Source organism: Podarcis liolepis (assembly GCF_965112155.1).
Source record: "Podarcis liolepis genome assembly, chromosome: 5".
NCBI lineage: Eukaryota > Metazoa > Chordata > Lepidosauria > Squamata > Lacertidae > Podarcis > Podarcis liolepis.
Genome location: NC_139556.1, coordinates 38,220,395 through 38,243,008, shown reverse-complemented (window position 1 = coordinate 38,243,008; position 22,614 = coordinate 38,220,395). Strand labels below are relative to the sequence as shown.

The following is a 22,614-nucleotide window of genomic DNA, read 5'->3' as shown; positions in this document are numbered from 1 at the left end:
TGGACTAAACAGTTTGTAGTAAAGAATTATATGGTCTGGATAACTACTAAAAAGCATTTGACACACATATAGAATCATTCATCAAGTCTATTCAATGCATAATAAGGTAGGCAAGGGGAGCACACTTTGAACTACAAAATAACATTAAATGTCAAATTCCAGTCACTGAACTGCAAAATATTGAGTGTTCATGGAAGGAGGCATGCTACACATTCTAGCCATCTGGCTCTCTTCCTGCTCACAACCGCAGATAGAGCATTTGGGCTGGATTCAACTAACCCAGAGTGCTTGTGTAAGCTAGCTCAAGGCATCCAATTAGCATAATGGGATTTTCCCCACACAAACACTCTGTGCCTCCTGAAAATCAGCTGTGGAGAACCTCAAGAACAGCATGCGGGGGAATAGCACATAGGGAGGGAGGCAGGAAAAATTGCTCTGTCTGGCAATCAGAAATGCTTGTGCTGTTGGAAAGATCAGAAGAGTACATTCCTCCTCACATTTTCTTTCCAGGCCAGACTTCATGTTATTGGTTATTACTGTACGCACAATGAAAGGAGCCACAACAAAGTCCACCATTCCTGGCTGGGTGTCAGAGGAAAAGCAACTGGTAGTGGCAACCATGTAAATTATGAACATCTAACAAAGTTATAGCTGCTAGAACACACCTCTTAAAATATTTAATAAACTTATCCACTGTTCATGTCATTTGAAAGAGCTGCAAGGCATTACACAATTACAGTCTTTGTGAAAGACTAATGAAACAGTAATTAGTAATCCTACCCAGAATCAGTCATCCAATTATCTGACAGTTGTATATTACTGTTCTTAGCTTAGATGCATTTTCGACATTTTATTAGAGAAACTCCCTGTTTTGTGGAGTTTGCAAATGTGTTTTTCTTTGTACATTATGAACCTCTTGGTGGCTGCAGGAGGGCAAGGAGTCACCACCAGCTTTGCTTTTGTTCTTTTCCTGTGAATTGGAGCAAACGGCAATCCACAGAAAACCTGACTTGCCATTTGTTCCAGTTCAGCATTAAAGAGTGTTTTTTTCAAGAGGAAAGCAGGACACAGACCTGGAAGTGCAGGCTTGTGGCTAGAACACTCAGGACAAAAGTAAGTTTGAATGAGCCATCAGATGAAACCACTGATTTTCTGGGGGTACCCATGGGTGTACGCAGCACTGGCACCCTTTTTACTAGAAGAGAAGCACTGGTTAAAGGTGTGGCACTTACTGTAACAACTTCATGGTGAGAAGAAGAAAAGCACTGGATGAAACACACTTATAAGTCCTCTCATCAGAGATTCCCACAGTGCATAGGAGCCAACTCCTAGGGGCCACGGGGGCTTTGATTCCCACAATAAAATGTTTGAGGGCCCTGGGCCCCCACAAAGTTGATGGGCATTCCCATTAAAATGGTGTTTGTGCACTGCATCATGTGATCAGTTGTGTGAGGTGGGGCTTCCTTGGGCCCCCACAATATTTTATTCAAGTTGGCACCTATGCCACAGTGAGTGGAACAATGTCACAATGCTGCATAGCTAATCAGATGAAGTTAGTTCATGTCATTCAGAGCAAGGGTGTTCCTTTGTAATTACAGCGTAAGATTGCAAAATATATTACTCCTACAGTTAGAACTGGATATGGAACAACTGATTGGTTCAAAATTGGGAAAGGAGTACAACAAGGTTGTATATTGTCTCCCTGCTTATTTAACCTATATGCAGAATTCATCATGAGAAAGGCTGGGCTGGATGAATGCCGGAAGAAATCTCAACAACCTCAGATATACAGATGACACAACCTTGATGGCAGAAAGTGAGGAGGAATTAAAGAACCTTTTAATGAGGGTGAAAGAGGAGAGCACAAAATATGGTCTGAAGCTCAACATCAAAAAAATGAAGATCATGGCCACTGGGCCCATCACCTCCTGGCAAATAGAAGGGGAAGAAATGGAGACAGTGAGAGATTTTAATTTCTTGGGCTCCATGATCACTGCAGATGGTGACAGCAGCCACGAAATTAAAAGACGCCTGCTTCTTGGGAGAAAAGCAATGACAAACCTAGACAGCATCTTAAAAAGCAGAGACATCACCTTGCCAGCAAAGGTCCATATAGTTAAAGCTATGGTTTCCCAGTAGTGATGTATGGAAGTGAGAGCTGGACCATAAAGAAGGCTGATCGCTGAAGAATTGATGCTTTTAAATTATGGTTCTGGAGGAGACTCTTGAGAGTCCCATGGACTGCAAGAAGATCAAACCTATCCATTCTTAAGGAAATCAGCCCTGAGTGCTCACTGGAAGGACAGATCATGAAGCTGAGGCTCCAATACTTTGGCCACCTCATGAGAAGAGAAGACTCCCTGGAAAAGACCCTGATGTTGGGAAAGATGGAGGGCACAAGGAGAAGGGGACGACAGAGGACGAGATGCTTGGACAGTGTTCTCGAAGCTACCAGCATGAATTAGACCAAACTGCAGGAGGCAGTGGAAGACAGGAGTGCCTGGCGTGCTCTGGTCCATGGGGTCACGAAGAGTCGGACACGACTAAACGACTAAACAACTAAACAACAACAAATGAGTAATGCATAACAAATAATGTCACCATTTCAGTAGATCTGTTTGATTCCATTTGTGGGAAGTTATTGTTTTTATTTGTTCCAAATTATTTTAGTGATCTGTGGGCTACGTGTAGTAACTGAATTTAAAAATCACACAAGTAGGAATACAATAACATAAAATGAAAGCAGATAAACACATAGGTAAAGCAGACTGCTAAAACTGCAGAACCATTACTTCCTACTACCTGCTGACAGCTAGCAACCTACCAATGTCTGAGCAAATAAACATGTTTTCAGTAGCTGTGAAGACACAAAAGAGAAGGTGCCATCTGTGACAGAAAAGTTTCTTTTTGTTGGGCAGGTTGGGTCCCCAAGTGTCTTATTTTTCATTTTTCCCTGCCAGCAAACAGTTAATGAATGGCAGCTTCTGATTGCCCGGGTTCCAGGAGAGGGAGTTGAAAAGGATAGGATTTGGAAAGACAGTGAGTTAGGTTTTGGGGGTAGGTTGGGATTGAGGTTGGGAGAACAGGTTTGGAGATAGGTAGGGAGATAGGCAGTGAGATGAGAGAGAGTTGGTTCTGGGTAGAAACATCACTTTGAGGAATATACCACAAGCTAGAGAAAGAAGTCTCTGAGCTTATAGTGTGAAGGACAGTGTGTGGTGTCCTGTAAGAGTAATTAGGCCAGGAATTAACTGGGAGGCTGAGGGTGAGCGAGGAGAAGTAGAAGCTGTGAGAGTACAGTCTACTTAGGTCTCGTTCCAGTCAGGAGGGGAGAGATTCTTCTATGAAAAGAGAAGAGTCCCAAACCAGTTAAGGTGAGGTATTCCTTGGGTCTGTTACCTGGAGTACCTCAGGAGTAGGGTTGTCTAAGGGGTGTGGAACTGACAGGAAGTACCACCTTGTTTAAGAACCAAAGTATTAAGTGGCAACAGCTGTGCAACAATTGAGAAAGCACTGAAGTGAAATAACATTACATTGGTACCTTGGGTTACAGACACTTCAGGTTACAGACTCTGCTAACCCAGAAATAGTACCTCAGGTTAAGAACTTTGCTTCAGGATGAGAGCAGAAATCATGCGGTGGCAGCAGCAGGGGGCTCCATTAGCTAAAATGGTACCTCAGGTTAAGAACAGTTTCAGGTTAAGAACAGACCTCCAGAACAAATTAAGTTCTTAACCAGAGGTACCACTATATAATCTAAAGTATCCTATGTTTTACCCACTTCTGTCATAAACTTCATTTGTTAAATAAAATCTCTATTGTTTATTTGATCAAATCATGCCTGAGACTCCAAATTATTAAGTTTTCCCTCACACAAGTCCCCCACAAGATAATCTGGGGTAGTTTGTGGGAATTCATGGAATTGGGGTTCTGTGAGGTGGGTGCACTATATTTAAGTGAGGGCGGACCCAATGGCGCCAGGGGGAAAAGGGCCGTCGCACCGTCACATATTAATTGGTGGAAGCGCCATGATACGAAGTTAAAACCCACACAGAAACATGCCCACAGCTACAGAACATCCAGTTTAATACAGTATTGAGGTTATTTTATTAAAAGAGGGGAAAATTTCTGCCAGAAAATGGCCAGCAAGAGCCAAGCAAAAGAGACTCGGGAGGACCCAGTGCAGGGAGCTGCTGAATCTGAGGAGAATCCTAATACTGAATTAGAAATGATGAGGCTAAGATTTGAATTGGCCAAAGCTGAAGCAGGGAAAGAAAAACATAAAGTTGAAGCAGAAAGAGAAAAGGCAAAATTAGCAGCTGAACAAGTCAGAATCAAGTTGACATTCAGTTAGCACAGATACAGGCTGAGAGAGCTATGGCAGAGAGAGAGAGCAAAGTAGCTCATGAGGGGGGGGGGGGGAGAGAAAGGGAGACCAAGATGGCCCATGAAAAAGACATGTTTATTTTAAAAATGGAGGAAATTAAACTGAGAGCAGAACTGCCCCAACCATTGTTGGGGGGTGTGTGTGGAAAGTTTACCTCAGCTAATATAAATAGATTTTCAAAGTATGTCAAAGGTGATGATGTACAGGCATTCCTGTTTAGTTTTGAATGGACCTGTAAAGACTTAAATATCCCTGAGGAAAACTGGATGCTGTACTTATGCCCACAAATATGTGGAATTTTGAGTGAGATATACTCAGATTTAAGAGAAGATGAAACCTCTGATTATCTCACATTTAAAGAAAGAGTGAAAGTGCGCTTTGGTCTGACTGCAGAGCAAAGCCGAAAAGCCTTTCATGACATTAAAAGAAAACGAGGAGAGTCCCTGTCAGGGAAAAAGGTGGGATATAAATAAACATATAACAACATGCCTAGTCACAGAATAGCTGATTCAAAGGCAAGGGTTTTGAATGTTATCCATTTTGTTACTGAAGCTAACAGGATGGTGATGATGATGATTAATTCAATGTTTATACCACCCTTAATCCAAGAATCACAGGGTGGTTTATAATACGAAAACACAAACATACATATTGTGGTAACATACAAAAGGAATACCCCACCACACACAAAGAATTTAGAAGTCCATAGATTATTTAATTAGCCAAGAGCTAATTAAGAGCATTGTTTTTGCCTGGTACCTAAAGAGATTTAATGAAGGCGCCAGGCAAGCCTCCCTGGAGAGAGCAATTCCACAAGGAGGAGCCACCACAGGAAAGGCCTGTTTTCGTGCCGTTGCCCTCTGGATCTCTCACAGCGGAAGCACACAAAGAAGGTGTCAAGTGATGTGATTCATGTCAGTTCATATGGGAAGAGGCGGTCCTTGAGGTAAATGAAGGTGTTTGACCACCAAGAAAGGGTTAACCCAGAGCCGTCTTTCCCATAGGGCTTAAGGGTATGTTGCGCCAGGGCTCCAGCCTCTTAGGGGCACCCCCAGCAAGTGGAGGAGCTGCGCAGCTTTGCCAGTGGCCTTCCCTTTCCCTGCACACCCACCAGCTGCACCCTGCCAACCATAAGGATGGTGGGCGTGCAGCTTCCCTCCCAAGCCTCTGTGGGGATTCCTCTCCTCCCGCAGAGGCTTGAAAGGGGTGCAACTTCCCTCCCATACCTCTACAGGGATCGTTGTCCTGCAGCAGCATGGGGGAGAGTTGCGCCCCCCCCTTCCCATGGCTGGCAGTGCACCAGCCAACACTATCCATGGTAATTTGGGGGTGCTGGGCGGATATTTGCACCCCGGCGCCGCATCTGCTAAAGACGGCCCTGGGTTAACCACACAACTATTTGAGGCCCAAGGTTGGGACAAATTGTTTATACATTAATTGGCTGTGGAGACACAGGTTTCAGGGTGGCATAGGCTTCCCAAACCTTTTACCATATTTTTTGCACCATAACACTCACTTTTTTCCTCCTAGAAAGTAAGGGGAAATGTCTGTGCGTATTATGGAGTGAATGCCTACGGATGGCAGGGGGATCTGCTGCAGTCGTGAGCAGAGGGTCCATGGTTCCCCTTCCTTCCCTCCTCCGTGGCTCACTTTGAAACAGCAAAGTGGGAGAAGAGCCGATGAGTGGGGAGGAGAGAGGGATAGAGAGCCTGCTTGATTTAAAGGAGCAAAGCGGGAGGGGAGAGGAGCCGCTTACACGAGTCCGGAGCTGTTTTTTTCAGCGAGCCGGGGAGGAGGAATAGAAGCAGAGCCTTTAAAGGAGCAAAGCGGGAGAGGAGAGGAGCCTTCTCCTCTTATACCCCTCTTCTGCATTATTAACAGCATCCTTCTCCACCCACCCCACGTGTGTCCCTTGTCCCTTGGGTGCTTTTCCTTCCCTCCCCACTTAAAATGTGGTTACAAAGCATGGATCCACATGGATTCTCAGGATTTTTGCATTGGGCTACCCAAACTCACCGTCAGATCACATGTCTGTGGCCACAGCATGAACCACAAAAATCATACATCCACTGTTTCGTTTAGAATTTTTTTTTTCTTGTTTTCCACCTCTAAAAACTATGTGCGTGTTATGGTCGGGTGCGTGTTATAGAGCGAAAAATACGGTAAATACTTTGAAGCATCTTAGCTCAATCAATTAGCAAAAGTGATTTCTAGAAATGAAATTGTTGCTCATTGTTTTTATCAACTGTAACAAATTGTACTCCAAGTTTTGTTTTGTTTGTATTTGTGTTTACTATTCTACTGTGAAAAACCAATAAAAACATGTTAAAAATACTGGTATGATTTATGTCTAATTTCTGGACTCAAACCTCATCTAGACGTTTGCTGCACAATCAATTTAGATACAGTGGTACCTTCGGTTACATACGCTTCAGGTTACATACGCTTCTGGTTACAGACTCCGCTAACCCAGAAATAGTATCTTGGGTTAAGAACTTTGCTTCAGGATGAGAACAGAAATCGTGCAGCAGCAGCGCAGCGGCAGCAGGAGGACCCATTAGCTAACGTGGTGCTTCAGGTTAAGAACAGTTTCAGGTTAAGAACAGACCTCCAGAACTAATTAAGTACTTAACCCGAGGTACCACTGTAATTAGGATTCTGTTCAATATGACAACACTGAACAATATAAATGCAGAGTACATTTTACTTTGCAACTAATTGTTCTATTACATTTTAAAGGGGGTGGGGAAATCTCGGGTAAGGAATTTCATGGTTCATTGCAGAACAGAAGCAAGTTTATTCTATAATGCATGGTTACACAATATAATATAAATATGCAAATTGTTATAATAAGTAGTACTAGAGGCTGTGCACCAGCTTGTTGTTACTTTTTTACCATCAATTTTGTTATGTGTTTTTCTTCCTTAGATCCTTTTGTTATTTCTAGCCACCTTTAATATTATTTGCGACAGAAAGGAAGAACATAAGTACAGAAAACTATCAATCTAAGACTTTATTAAAAGGCATTAATATCATATATATGTTCTGCCCCTCATATTAAGACTTTATTTGAACTTTTGCATCAGACAAAGTACATCCTTAAACAACTGGTCTGGTGCATCAAGACCCCAGATAAAATCAAAATGTTGCCAGTCAGGAATATTCTTATAGAAAACTAAATGAGGGATTCGAGGGAGCAGCCGTTCAATAGCCTTTTTGGTTACAACAATGTCATTCCCACCACTCCACACAGCTGTTGGCACAGTAATGTCTTCTATCTTATAAAATGGGGGTGTACTCTGTTGAGAAAAAGAACAGAAAGATGAAAATTAGGTTCACTTTTATTTATTTTCCTCTTTTTAAAGACATCTTTTGGATCTTCAGATACATTGAATGCCTAACATCTGTCCCTTGAAAATCATTCTTTAACTATCTATTAAGTATCCAACTCCTTACTCTGGACCAGTAAGAATAGCAAAAGGAATGAGAGCCCTCATGGCTCATGAGGAGGACGTGCTCTTCAGGACAGAGGGAGGGTCTGGTTTGTGTGTAGAAGGTCATAGCTCCCTCAGGTTCTCTGGTAGGGTTTGGATTCAGAGCTGCTGCAAATCAGTTTAGAGAGATAGATGGGGGGCAATAGTCTGACTTGGCATAAGGCAGTTTTCTATGTTCCTACTCATTAAATGCATACACTTTCATAGATAAACCCATAATTACAACCAGTTCTGCGTCTTTTCCAAAGGAATTATATAAGAATTCAGAAATCACAACATTGTTCTCATTTAATGTTTAACCTGCCGCCAAAATCTCTCATTAGAATCCAAAACACTTACCATGTTATAGACAGCTTTGTTCTTTGATCCATAATCGAAATACTTAAATTGGTTGGTTTTAGCAACCTAAAAAGATGGAAAACACTTACACACAATTTGAAATTTGGTGCATGTTCAAAATACAAAAGCCTCTTGAAAGATGGAAAACACAATAAAAAAATCAAACTCTTGGGATCTTGGTTATCAGAATTCCCACCTATCCACCCTGGCCAAAGATAGGACCATAAGCTCTGCTTAAAACAGTGGAAAGTAGAAAGTCAAGCAGAAGGTTATTAACATATCTATCATCCTCAATTGTGAGAAAATATTAAAAAACTGAGCCCGGCCCCTCAAGATTGAGGGATTTCAGCCCCATTCCCGCATATGTTGGGAGAGAGGAGCTATCCTCACCCCATAGAATTGGTGCCTATGCCCACAATATTGACCTCTTCTTTTGCCCAGCCTTCACTAATCTTCAGCTGCCAAGACCACTGCAATATGTTTCACCTTCTGTGTAATGTGAGGATTCCCAGCACCAGTGGATGCTAGTGCACTCGGGTGAATGGGGCAGTACCCCACCAATCTCCATCTTCCCTCCTCCACCCACCCCCTGCCTGCCTGTCAGCTTCCTACTTAGTCTCAGTGTTGCCCTTGTAGAACACAGCAGCAAGGAGAATGGGCTCTGCCTTTAACGGCCTGCAGTTCCACTAACTGTTTTCCTGTCTTCACCCCCATCAGTAGATAATACTGAACTCAAAGGAGCAATGGGCAGATTCAGTAAAGGGCAGCTTCCTGTGTTCTTCCCATGAAATCCAAAGAGTTGTTACAGTTCATGTTTGAATACTGAAGTACAGTGGTACCTCAGGTTACAGACGCTTCAGGTTACAGGCTCTGCTAACCCAGAAATAGTACCTCGGGTTAAGGATGAGAACAGAAATCACACGGTGACGGCGCAGCAGCAGGAGGAGGCCCCATTAGCTAAAGTGGTACCTCAGGTTAAGAACAGTTTCAGGTTAAGAACGGATCTCCGGAATGAATTAAGGTCTTAACCCGAGGTACCACTGTAGCTAGAATATAACTTTTGAGTGGTCTGGTAATCTGGAAAACTACACTTTTATAAAATGAAATGGAAACCTTAGAACCAAAACACAAACATAAGAAACTAAACAGGCAAGTCGAAACGTCAGACTTTTGACTCCCATGTTTTCAAATGCTGAGAAGGTATTTGTTAGAACATACCTGACTCCAGTGTATGATAGTTTTTACAGAAGTAAAATCAGGGTAAATTCCAAGATACACATCTGCTTGACTCTGGAAGAATGATAGGAAAGAAAATGCTTTTTTATATTCCCATTCTTGAAGAGGTTTCAAGGAACACATTTATTTACAAAGCAATAGGTCATGGCAATCAAGGTAGTGCAGCATACAGACACTTGCATGTAGCACAAGGAAGCAGGTTTCTGATGAAGAGCTGTCTGGGTACCTAGATGTGTATCCCCCACCCATAGTGAATCCAGCTGATAAAGAGCCATAAGAAGGAAGAACAGGGGCCTTGAAGTTGCCTCTCAACAGTGAGCACCTGGACAGCACATGGAGCAGGCAGAGAGGTCACCTCGTCACAGTCCGCCCCGCTATAGGAATTCTTTCTGTCTTTGCATCTGGAAATTAGCATAAGCAGTTAAAATTAGTCACTCTGAGACTTCTTTGATATTTGGAGTGTGGTGCATTTCCTCCTCTATGGTGACGAGTAAGTGACCAACTACCTACTAGACGTGAAGTTAATTTTGAAAATAAAATTTAAAAGAAAGATTAGCATTTATTGGAATAGGCCGCTAGGATTTCACCATGGAAGAGAAGTGTAAAGGAACTCAAAATTACGCCAAATACTCTATTTTGTTTGATTGATTTTCTTTTGTTGTTTTGTATATGTGCACAGCAAGTTCTTTCAAAAAGAAATAAATGATAGAGAATAAAACTACCTACCACATTTAGGTTTTTCTCATTGCGTCCATAAAGTAAGAAAATGCCTTCAAGACAAAGTCTATCAATCCCTGGATAACTGCAGATCTTGGCATTGATGGCTTTTAGTTTGTTATTGAAAAGGCAGTATTCTTTTTTGCCCCATATAAGCTGTAAAAAATAAAATAAAAAATCCGAAGCATTACTAAATAACTGTCCTTTCTTGGAAGTAAACATTAAGGTTCCTGTTAGGAATAGATCTCCTTTATGTTACAGTTATATATCACTTTTCTTCAAGCACGCTCAAGATGATATGCCGGGGCTTTCTAGGCAATTTTGCTTCCAGGTCCTGATGTAGGCCTGGCTCTGGATAGCTGAGGAGAGATTTCTAAGGAGGTGCACTCCAACCACCTCCCTTCCACACAGCCTCTCAGGTGTTAAGATTCGCAGATGGGGCCTTCTTAATAATTCATAAGAAGTTTGGGAGTGGGTCCTGGAAAAGGACATTCTCAATAGAGGACAGTAAGATGAATAACAGAGTATTTGGCAGAAGCTGAACGCAAATGGTACCGGTTGTGTCGCATGCAGGTTGGAATGTCAATCATTCCTTTCTAGCATCCCTGACTGTGACAGAGTCTTCATCCTGTCTGGGAGCAGCCACCAAAAAGGAGAAGGAGGAGTGGGGAGGGGGAGTTTGGATTTGATATCCCGCTTTATCACTACCCTAAGAAGTCTCAAAGCAGCTAACAATCTCCTTTCCCTTCCTCCCCCACAACAAAAACTCTGTGAGGTGAGTGGGGCTGAGAGACTTCAAAGAAGTGTGACTGGCCCAAGGTCACCCAGCAGCTGCATGTGGAGGAGCGGGGACCCGAACCCAGTTCACCAGATTACGAGTCTACCACTCTTAACCACTACACCACACTGGCACTTTTTTCTTTCCCTTTTAAAAAAATAGATTTTATTGGAATTTATAAAGCGTATGCAAATAAAATTATCAAAAAAAGGAAAAGGGAAATAGAGAAAAGGAGAAAGATAGAGAAAAGGAGAAAGAAGAAGAAAATATATAGAAATAAAAGGAGAAGAAAGGAAAAAAGATAGGACAATAAAGAACTTCTGATACCTTCTCTATCAGGTATTTGTGAACCTTATTCAACTCATCCAGTGAGAACGCAATGTGTATTTTAACCCTTAATCCAAATACATCCCCATTGTTTCATCATACATTCCTTAACTTGTTATTCTTGCATTTCAAATTTCAACAGCAATTTGTACATTGAAGACCCACTCACAGTGACCATGACATGTTAATCATCCATACACAACTGTATTTCAAAGTCTGTCAATTTTTTTCTATACTGAAAGTCTTTTTAATATAAGTTAAATCCCTCTTTAAGTTTACAGTCTTCCTGATTCCACTATAAAAAATACTTGGTGGCAATAAGACTGTGGACAACGAAAGGGGTTTAAAGAGATTCTCAAGGCAAATCTTTAAAAATGTAGTATAGGCACTGATAACTCTGAAACACTGGCCTGCGAACACTCCAGTTAGAGAACAGCCTTTACTGAAGGTGTCATGGACTTTGAAGAAGCATGAACTCATGGCCGCAAGGAGAAACAAACTAAGAGGAAGGTATGTCTGGCAAACTCTAGCCATCAGCAGCTCCCGCCTGAAAACCTATTTCCCCACTGTGGAAGGACGCAATCACTTAGGGACTCCCACTTAAGACTGTGCTCTTGGAAGACAATCCTACTGGGCTATGAGTGATCGCCAAAGAAGAATTATTCTTGGTATATTAACCATTTCTCTTTGCCTATAGACACTTTTCTATGAAGTGCTTCTAGTGTTGAGATCCATAATGGTATCTTCACATATGTTTTTATATATTCTATATCCTCAATATAGTATGTCTGATAAAATAAAAAAGTCCATGGTGACTCTGACCTTGTCATACCACAAACGTCCATGTGATCCAAAACTTAAGTCACTACCTTCTAATTCTTCAAGCTCACACTCCTTTTAAAAATAATTTTTATTACTTTTTCATCAATAACACTCCAATTAATAACATATCAAATCTTGCCACATCATAATCCAAATAACAAAGCCAATCATACATTCCCGATTACAGTGGTACCTCAGGTTACCTACGCTTCAGGTTGCATATGCTTCAGGTTACATATGCTTCAGACTCCGCTAACCCAGAAATAGTACCTCGGGTTAAGAACTTTGCTTCAGGATGAGAACAGAAATCATGCTCCAGCGGCATGGCGGCAGCAGGAGGCCCCATTAGCTAAAGTGGTGCTTCAGGTTAAGAACAGTTTCAGGTTAAGAACGGACCTCTGGAACGAATTAAGTACTTAACCTGAGGTACCACTGTATATAATTTACAATTTTTTTCAATGCAGCCCCCCTCAGAGGTCCCCTTTTCATTCCACGATCTTGTCTTCCAGGACTCTGGGCTGTCTTCCAGCTTTCCTTTGTTTGATAACATTTAAAACATAGCAATCCTTCGAGTCTTTTAACGAACTGATGTTTTGCAAATCCAGATAAGGGTCTTCAGTAGGAGGCAGTGCCATAAGGGATATTTCACTGTTAGTAGTTGTTTGGTTCCTCTAAAATCCAAGCTTTGCTCCCCCCATGCCCTAGGGGAAGCTTGCAAAGATCAAAGATTCACCTTCACTTTAATATTAATTTATATACAACAGAAATCCATGCAAGCAAATGTACGGTAATTTCTTGTGTGAAATATTCCCTGGTTGTAATCCATCGGTTGTTTTCAACCCCCCTAGAGAGGCCCTTTCTTTTTCTATTGCACCATAATTTGTGCCATTTTATCATCCCAAGCCGAGAGTATATCTAATCATGTTTTTGTACAAAGTCCCTTCATATCTTGCCAGTTCCAGTTTGACATCTCTATAGAGATCCGCGCCATAAATCTTCAAATTCTCAAGTTTTTGTACAGTTCCTCTTGCATTCCATTTAGTTAATTAAATCTTTCTTTGTGAGGCTTATCAAGTCATGAAGTAGCAAGTATAGAAAAGAAACAGATGCTCACCTCATGTATACCGCAGCAAAACAACGAAAGCCCTTTCCAGATCAAACCTTAGCACTCAGTGACTGGTTTATTTAGCAGGTCCTTTTTGTCTCCTTCTTTCCAGAACACACCTGTTTCAAAGTCTGAATCGAAATATTTTTTAAGGAACAGGAATACTCCCGCTCATGGCTCTGGCAATTGAGAGTTTCCAATTCAAGCAATGTTAAGCACCCATCGTCCCTGCCCCCGCATTCCATTGTAGCAAGCGGCAGATATCGGACAACCCGCAGGTGAGAAATCCCCCCTGCCCTGGGGGGGTCACCAGGGATAATTGTCCCCATATTATCCTTGATAAATTGCACAAGTGGAGTCTGGTGCCATGGGAAAGCTGCCAAAGGACATGGCGATCACACTGGAAGTCCGAAGTTCACACTCAACTTTGAGATAAAGAAACAAAATGGATGGCAGGAAGACTAACTCTCTATAAAGATGCATAAGAAAAATATATATTAAAATTCTGGGTCTGCACAATGGCAACAACTTGAGTAATACTTACTTTTGTCAATTCTTGAGGAAGGTTTAGGAGTAAAGAAAAGGGTCCTTTCAAGCCTGTCAATGTGTCAGGAGGAGCCAAGCCCATGAAGAGTTTAACCTTTTGAGCAAGTTGTGGCATGCTTGAAAAGGCAATAAAACCTGGAAAAAAGAAATAATTCTAAACATAGCACTTGCAACAAACAAACAAATAAGAGATATTAAAAAAAAACTGTGGTTCTCCAGGTGTTGCTGGACCTTGAGCCCATCAGCCATGCTTGATGGGGATGATGGGAGCTCCAGTCCAAATATCTGCAAGGTCAAAGGTTTCCCATCTCTCTTCTTTTGAAATGCCTGTCATTCAACAAATTCAGGGCAATTTTCTTTTGGGATGCTGGGTGTCCATCTGCCTAAGTTAGGCACTGGAGTTTTCAAGAGAATGTGTCAGCTATCAGGTCTAAGCAGAATCCACTTATTTTATGCCTGCTGGTCTTTGCTCCCTCGCACCACAAATGGACATTCTTCATGACTGTGGAACTGATGGCAGCTGTATATGCTGCCCCAATTTGACTACTGAAGTCCTGATCCTGAAAAGACTTTCTCATAGAACATATGTGAGCTCTGCTCTCTCCCCCCCCCCCCTTTTAAGCTGTGCTTTAACCTTTTCTTTTCTTTTCTTTCTTTTCTTTTCTTTTCTGAACTAGTCTTCCCAATAGTCATGAGACTTAACCACATCCCCAGTAGGTCCCTGATAATGCTGATAATGCAGGAAGGCGAGAAAATAAAAGCCATTTCATTCTCTTTCTTCTTAACTTACCCAACGTACCTCCCTGGGAATGGCCAATATAATACAAGTTTTTTTGCTTAGTTTTCTGCAGAATAAAGTCTATGGTTGCTGGAATATCATAAATTGCCATTTCATGAAAGCTGAAAGACAAACACAGAATATAGGTGAAATGTTGCCTGTCTGCAATTGCATACAATTATGGACACTAGTGTATAAATTCAAAAGATACAATACATCAGGTGTCAGGTATGATAACCTGTCATCTGGAGGATGGCATAGTAAGTTTATTGTCCCATGGAAAGAGTAAGGAAACAGAAAGTAGATACATATTTATTATTTCTTTAAATATTTATATCACCCTTAAACTAGCCCAATAGGTTGTCAGATATGTACATTGTCCACATGTTAAAGGATAATTTTAAAGAATTGTATTAAATTATATGTGTCAGGGGTTCAGGAGCAGAGGCAAGGGCAAGGGAGGAAACAGAGAGTGAGGGGGAGGAGGCAGAAGAAAAGATGAGTGATGACGACAACCCGAGATCTCCGAGTCTTTCCAGTGAATCAGAAGATTCACAGAAAGGAGCACCAGTGGCCAGGGCAAGGGGGGAGCCTAGGGGGACACCCCAGGAAGATAGAGCCAGAGGGGACTCAGAGGGGAGCAGTTGGAAATTGGGACCAGCGTCACCGCCAGAGAGCAGGGAAGAGGAAGGGCGCCAGGGATCAAGCGCTGGCAGCTCACAACAGGGGGGAGGGCACGAGTCAGGAGTGGCCACACCTCCATCGGGGAGCGAAGAAACGGTCAGACGGAAAGTGGAAGGTTGGGCGCGCGCGCCAAGTTCAAATGCACAGGAAAGTGACGCAGTAGGCAGCCCGGAAAGGGAGCCAGGTCCTAAAGCCAGGCGCAAGGAGACAGGAGGGTCCGGGGGGTCGGCGTCAGAAGAATCCCGGAAGGAAGAGACCCCGGGGGGCAGAGGGACCCAGAGGAGAACAGTCAGGCGGAAAAGGTGGAGCAGGGCTAGGATATTAAGTTGGTGTACAAGGGGCGGAGACTCAGACGGAGCTTCGCCGATCTAACCATAAGACGTAGAGTTGCACGCAGCAGCTTGAGAATGGAAACTGTAACTCAATAAAGACTTTTATTTAATGATCGCTGGCTAGCGTGATCCTCTGTGAGCTAGGATCTGGAAACAACTCTGACAATATGAAATCACACAACTGTGTTAATTTTAAATAATAATTCAAAAGTCCTTTTCTACAGTCTAAGAGGTGGACATCCTGGAATGTCTGGGCAAAAAGGTGTGTCTTCACAATATGTCTGGAGGAACTAACAAGTCAGTACAGTGGTACCTCGCAAGATGAATGCCATGCAAGACGAAAAACGCGCAAGACGAAAGAGTTTTCCGTTTTTTGAGTCGTTCCGCAAGACAAATTTCCCTATGGGCTTGCTTCGCAAGACGAAACATCTTGCGAGTTCTTGCGAGTTTGTTTCCTTTTTCATAAAGCCCCTAAGCCGCTAAGCCGTTAATAGCCGCTAAGCCGCTAAGCCGTTAATAGCCGCTAAGCCGCTAATAGCCATGCTTCGCAAGACGAAAAAACCGCAAGACGAAGAGACTTGCGGTACGGATTAATTTCATCTTGCGAGGCACCACTGTACAAAAGTGGGCCATCTATCAGGTAATCTAAATACCAAATTGTTCAGGGCCTTATATATTAGTAGTATTAGCCTAATATATTCTGACACTGGAGGTGAACCACAAAATTGGACCACTTCCCTCCAGGGAGGAAGCAGTGAGTGAAGATCTACACCCAGGACAAGGTGGCAATAAATGTCCTCATTATGACCAAGTGGAAAATGAAGATCTACATCAGGAACAATGCACGGAATCACACTGATGATGCTTTACATATAGAAGAGGGAAGGGCATTCCACAGTGCAGGGGCAAGAACAGGAAATGCCTGTTTTGGAGTCAGTTGTCTGTGATATTCTGTAGAGTGTGCTGCCATGATCAAAATTTCCCCAGATGGTCTACTCTGAGTGGCTTCCAGCAAAATATAAAAACATAATAAAACATCAATCATTAAAAACTTCCCAATACAGTGCTTCCTTCAGAGGTCTTCTAAATTTTATTAAAGCTTTTTCATGATAAAATAGATGAAACTGATCTAGATAAAAACAAAACCAGTCCTCTCTCAAAGGTAGCTCTTGACCCTTGTCTCACGCAGAAAGTAGTGGACCCTCAGGTCTTACCTGGGAGCCTTTCTTTCTTCTCCCAGGTAAATTCGCAGGGAAACCAAAATGCTTGTTTATAAATTATTGTGTTACCAATTATTGTACTACCAATTATTGTATTACCAACTTTACTGTACATTTGTGAAATATGGACTATTTATAAACACCATCTCCAGCTCTTCAAAAGATTCCATCAACGGTGTCTCTGAAAAATTGTACATATCACTTAGGAAGACAGGTGAACTAATGTCAGTATTCTGGAAGAAGCAAAGATCACCAGGGTGGAAGCAATGATTCTTCAACATCAACTTCGTTGGACTGGTCATCTTGTTCAGATGCCTGATTATCATCTTGCAAAGCAACTACTCTCGTCCAAACTTAAGAATAGAAAGTGAAATACCGGTGGACAACAAAAGAGGTTTAAAAATGATCTCAAGGCAAATTTTAAAAAATGTAGTATAATGACTGGTAGCTGGGAAACACTGGCCTGTGAGTGCTCCAATTGCAGAAAAGCCTTTATCAAAGGTGTCATGGACTTTAAAGAAGCACAAACTCATGGCAAAAAGGAGAAACAAACTAAGAGGAAGCCACTGTGATCAACTCTCACCCAGAAACCTATGTCCCCACTGTGGAAGGACATGTGGATCCAGAATTATGTTCAAACCATCTTGTCCCAGTAAGCAACCTGGCTGCCAAATTCTGCAGCAGCTGAAGCTTCCAAACCATCTTCAGAGGCAGCCCTACGTATTATGCATTGAAGTAATCCAACCTATAGGTTTCCAGAGCATAGACAACAGAAGCTAGGCTTTGCCTGTCCAGATTGGGGCACAGCTGGGGCACCTGGTGAAAAGCACTCTGTAGCATCATGGCCACCTGACTCTTAAGCAAGGGGTCAAAAGTACCCTAAACTATGTACCCACTTCCTTCAGAATGGTATAATCACATCAAGGGCAGTCTAGGAAACCACTTTATTGACATCTCAGAGCCCAAGAAATTCAGTCTGCATGTAAAATTCAGTCATGAAATTTGTCATGTTGATGTTGGCTAAGAAAAGGAACCACAATCCACCATTGGCCATCTTTGGGAAGTCTTTCCAGGACTGAAGGACCCTAACACAACATAAGGAAAAAAGATATGTTGGTAGCAGTTGTACTTCAGAGACAGCAGTCATTATAATTGTCTCAACTATCCAAGCTACAAGTTGTCTCTTTATACTGTACCTGAAATTCCAAAATTCTTCTTGGTCAATTGACAGAGTCTTGTGTCTTCTAGACCAGCTGGTACCTCTATTATTTATTAGCCAAACATCATAGCCAGCATCTGCTAGAGCAAATCCTAGGCTATTGTTGGGAGGATTTACAATCCAGGTCCTACCTTCACTCAAAACACCATGTACCAGTAAAACAACTGGCCTAGGACCTGGGGAAAAACAAGATAAAGGGCATTAGATAATATTGTAGACAATCTACCTTTTAGATAATTTCTGTTCACTTCATCAATATTGTGCATTGTGATGATCTCCTCTAGTCCAGAATAGATACAATTATGTATATGAAAGAGATAATTACTTCTAACTAGGTGATGTGCTATGGCTGTCCCACCTTTGGGCACTATTTAATAATAGTTTGGCTGGCCCTATTGATATGCAGAATGAGGCAGTTGCTTCAGGTAGCAGAGGATTTTGACTGGGAAGTTGGAAGAAAGAGCTTCATAATTACCATGTTACATGCCCTATTGTTCCCAACCCTTATAAGGTAAAGGGTAAAGGGACCCCTGACCATTAGGTCCAGTTGTGGCCAACTCTGGGGTTGTGGTGCTCATCTCGCTTTATTGGCCGAGGGAGCCGGCATACAGCTTCCGGGTCATGTGACCAGCATGACTAAGCCGCTTCTGGTGAACCAGAGCCGACACCGACACTAAATCAAAAATTATGGTGTTCTCCAAGAGAAAACTCCGACATAAATGGAAAATTAATAACCAACCTATTGAGCAAGTAACATCTTTTAGATATCTTGGAATAATTTTTGATGAGAAGGGATCTTGGTGCCATCAGATTAAGAATTCCATTGTAAATGCGCAAAGATCTTCCAGAGCTATCATAAGATTCTTTTACAGAAAAGGAGGTCAATATGTTCCTGCTGCCTCCCAGGTCTTTGTTGCAAAAATACTTCCACAATTGACGTATGGCACCCAGATATTTAATTGTCAAAAACTCAAGTCCCTGGAACCTGTACAAACTAAATTTTATCGTTCCCTACTAGGGTTACCTACCTGTGTCTCTAACACTGCCATTAGGCTGGAGGTTGGCCAACTCCCTATTAATGCCAGGATATGGATCCTGAAGATTCACTTCTGGCTAAAACTCATATTTTTCCCAGTGGGAGTGGCTCCATTGACTCTACTAGACCCGTTCCAGTCTAAATGGAGATTGTCGCTTTATGAAAAATTGAGGGGCCTGGGGCTTTCCTCACAAGAACTCATAGCCTCAGGCTTTGAAAAGGCTAAAATGATGGTGAGCCAGCGAATAGGAGATGTAGAGCTTCAGGACCATATGAGCAAGATAGATAAATATCCAGCTATCCAAGATTATGGAAAAGGGTTTAATCTAACCCCATATTTGCTGGACCTACAAATCGCAAAATATAGGCGGGCGTTTACCCTTACCAGATTTGATGTATTGCCATCTGCCTTACTAAAGGGCAGATACGAGGGCACACCCTATGCTGAACAAGTTTGCCCATGTGGTCTGAAGGAGGTGGAAACGGCTTCACATGTGCTGTTACACTGCGACCTTTACGGGGATATCAGGTTACTGTTTATCTCCCCTATCGTTCAGAAATTTCCAGGTCGATCTGAATCTCAGCGGCTGAAAATCCTACTAGGAGATAAAAACCCAGAAGTAACACTGAAAGTGGCCAAGTTCTCTGCGGCCGCGATCAAGCGGAGGGCATTAGCTGTAAAAAAGTAAAAGATCTGACCCCTGGATAAGCCCCCCCCCCTTTTTTTAAGCCCATACATATACTGTAGTGCATATATGAGTATGTATATGTGTGTGGGTGTGTGGGTGTGTGGGTGTGTGGGTGTATGTGTATTGTTTTTATGTATAATTTTACAACTTTTAATTGACACCATCATTCCCTTGTAAATTATTGCTGCCTTTTATGTTTTTTTTTTTCTTTTCTTTTCTTCTGGTCTATGACCGTAATAAATTTATTCATTCATTCTGTCTGTGGTGAACCAGAGCAGAGCACGGAAACACTGTTTACCTTCCCGCCGGGACGGTACCTATTTATCTACTTGCACTTTGAGGTGATTTTGAACTGCTAGGTTGGCAGGAGCAGGGACCGAGCAACGGGAACTCACCCCGTCACAGAGATTCAAACCGCTGACCTTCTGTTTGGCAAGTCCTAGGCTCTGTGGTTTAGCCCACAGCGCCACCCGTGTCCCACTTCCCAACCCTTATATCCTAATATAAATGAATGATGTTGTCCCTTGGCTCATCTGAATGGCTTCTGTACATGGAATGGATTGGAGAGGGCTGTTGGCCTTCACATCAAACAGCAAAATGTCTTGAGCAGGGCCTGGCTCCACGGCATAAATTAAACATTTAGTCCATGCCACCACGTTGTGATCGGCTCAGAAAGCAACTTCTTCCAGCTCACATTTGCCCAATTGCAAAATGAAGTAGTTCAGTTCATGTTTGGTTCAGAGTTCAATTCAAATTATCCTTGGCATCTTTTCTTAGCTTTCAGAAGGTTACAAGCTGCTGTGCTGACATTTAAAATGTAGGTAAGAAGACTAAGATCACATCAAAACACACACAGTGGGATGTGACTTATTGTCTTCAACCACTCTGAACCCAGAAACTATGGTAATTCTGAGCATTTATATGTACACATTTGTTTTCTCTGGGCTATGTGGAATCCTGCCAGTACTTTTCCTTTAAAAAAACAAAACCCTATAAAGCCCAGTTACATTCCAAAATTACCTGTCTTCCCAGAACTGTGCATTCCATAAGGAATTCTGTTTGCTTGCAAGTAGTAGCCATCCTCTGTCAGGATTTCATGCTCTTCACTGGGGTACCCCCAATATTGGATTATTTCATTCTGCAAGAACAAAGAAATTCTCAGCAAATTGAGACCTTTATTCTAAATCTAGATGTGCTACATGGGATTTTAGTAACAATGGTGATGAGGAGAAGAGAAAAAAGTCCTGGATCCTGCCTTCCTCCCCTTCTGGCTGTAATGAACAAAAGCAACCAGAAGGAGCTAGCAATACACCATGTATTAAGCATCAAACAGAACATGTCATTTGGCCTTGGGGTCAGCTAAATCCGTCCATTATAATCCATCAAGCCTCTTTGGGGTAACTAAGGCAGGCCTGGAAATCCTTCTGTGAAAAGCAAATGCTTTGGAATATCAGTTAAAAGAAATTTGTACAAATTATTTTGTCCTAGCAATAGCCTGTTGTTTCCAAATGCATCCAAACAAGCAACTCACAATAGTCATGAATTCTTGGGGATTCAAGTGCCGTTTCCTTAGGAATTCTTCTGACTCGATTGTCTGTTGGAATAAGAAGACCACTGCCCAAAACAGCCACATCGCTGACCTCTGTAAAACAATATCTGTTGTTTCAAACGCCTTAGCAAAGATGGAAAGTGCCCTGGGCAGGGAGCGCAATTTTAGTTCGGGTGATGCTGTGCAGGGAAGAAATAATGTATCTCTTCTGAAAATATTAGTCACTGAGATGGATAGTTTATGGGGAAATACTGAAAAAAGATCTGTCCCATGAGGAAAAGTCATGGAAATAAGGCTAAGCAGGCTCAATTCTAACCCACAATGAAACCATACACTGGTGGGAAAGAATAAGCAAGTACAGTATTCCAAAACATATGACATTTGTGTTTGTTATACCTGTTTTGAAATTTGCTTCAAAAAATATTTTTTGGTTTTTTGCTTTTTAGATGTTTTTTACTGTTTTTCAATGTTTTAAGCATTTTAAAATATTGTATTTTCCTTATGGAGGAAGGGCAGACTACAAATGCAATTCAGAAAGTAAGGTATAAATAATTCTGTACACATTTATGCAATTTGTGATTCCCCCACAGTTCTGTGCCAGCAGACTTTGTGCAAGTAGCCTTAATTTCTACTGGATGATTGGGTTGCACTTTATGATAGTAATGCCTAACTTTGTTAAATGCAAGCTATTAAAATGTAAGACCAAGGTATGTCTCCAGAAAATAAATGAAAAAGATACAGGGAAGAAAAGATTTTTGCTTACCTGTTCCTGTTCAGCAATAGCAACCACATCTCTAATGCACACTGAAGAAGACTTAGTTTGTAATAAACTGAAGAGAATAAGATCACTTTCATCAGCTACTGTATAATTATGCAAAACGTGTCTTTCTGGGTGCATTGTTAATTATGGAACAGATGCAGAGTAAGCAAAACAGTTATGAGAAAAGAATTATCACATACTATCATATGCCTTGTGGCAAGGCAAGGCAGTATGACGAAGAAGAAGAAGAAGAAGAAGAAGAAGAAGAAGAAGAAGAAGAAGAAGAAGAAGAAGAAGAAGAAGAAGAAGAAGAATTTTTTTAAAGAAAATATTTATATCCTGCCCTCCCCAGCCGAAGTTGGGCTCAGGGCGGCTAACAGTAAAATGATACAACATTCTAAAATCATTTCATTAAAAAATCAGTTCAAAGCATTGAAATGTACATTATACTTCCTTGCATATTTTAAAAAATATAACTCACCTGGAAACTTATGCTTATATTAAGTGGTATATAAATTTTATGTCTACATTTTTTTTTTGTCCTGTGTGTGTTGTCGTCATTATTTTGTATCCACTTAAGTTGTACCTGAGCCTCG

The 22,614-nt window shown here is 41.8% G+C and overlaps 1 protein-coding gene across 2 annotated transcripts; it reads right to left on the bottom strand.

The window, feature by feature from the left end:
* Positions 1-7,253: 7,253 nt before the first annotated feature.
* Positions 7,254-21,351, bottom strand: LOC310706837 (lysosomal acid lipase/cholesteryl ester hydrolase-like). 2 transcript variants are annotated; one of them, XM_083503178.1, is made up of 9 exons: positions 21,241-21,345; positions 20,730-20,847; positions 17,962-18,160; positions 14,542-14,651; positions 13,750-13,886; positions 10,183-10,329; positions 9,439-9,510; positions 8,221-8,286; positions 7,254-7,686 (listed from the first exon to the last, which is right to left on the bottom strand). In XM_083503178.1, exons 1-9 carry the CDS (start codon positions 21,340-21,342, stop codon positions 7,453-7,455), a joined length of 1,185 nt encoding a protein of 394 aa, XP_083359304.1. In that variant the 5' UTR covers positions 21,343-21,345; the 3' UTR covers positions 7,254-7,452. The 2 variants fall into 2 exon arrangements, with proteins under 2 accessions (XP_083359304.1, XP_083359305.1); XM_083503179.1 differs by having other exon boundaries at positions 7,259-7,686; positions 20,730-21,133; positions 21,241-21,351.
* Between the last annotated feature and the right edge of the window lie 1,263 nt (positions 21,352-22,614).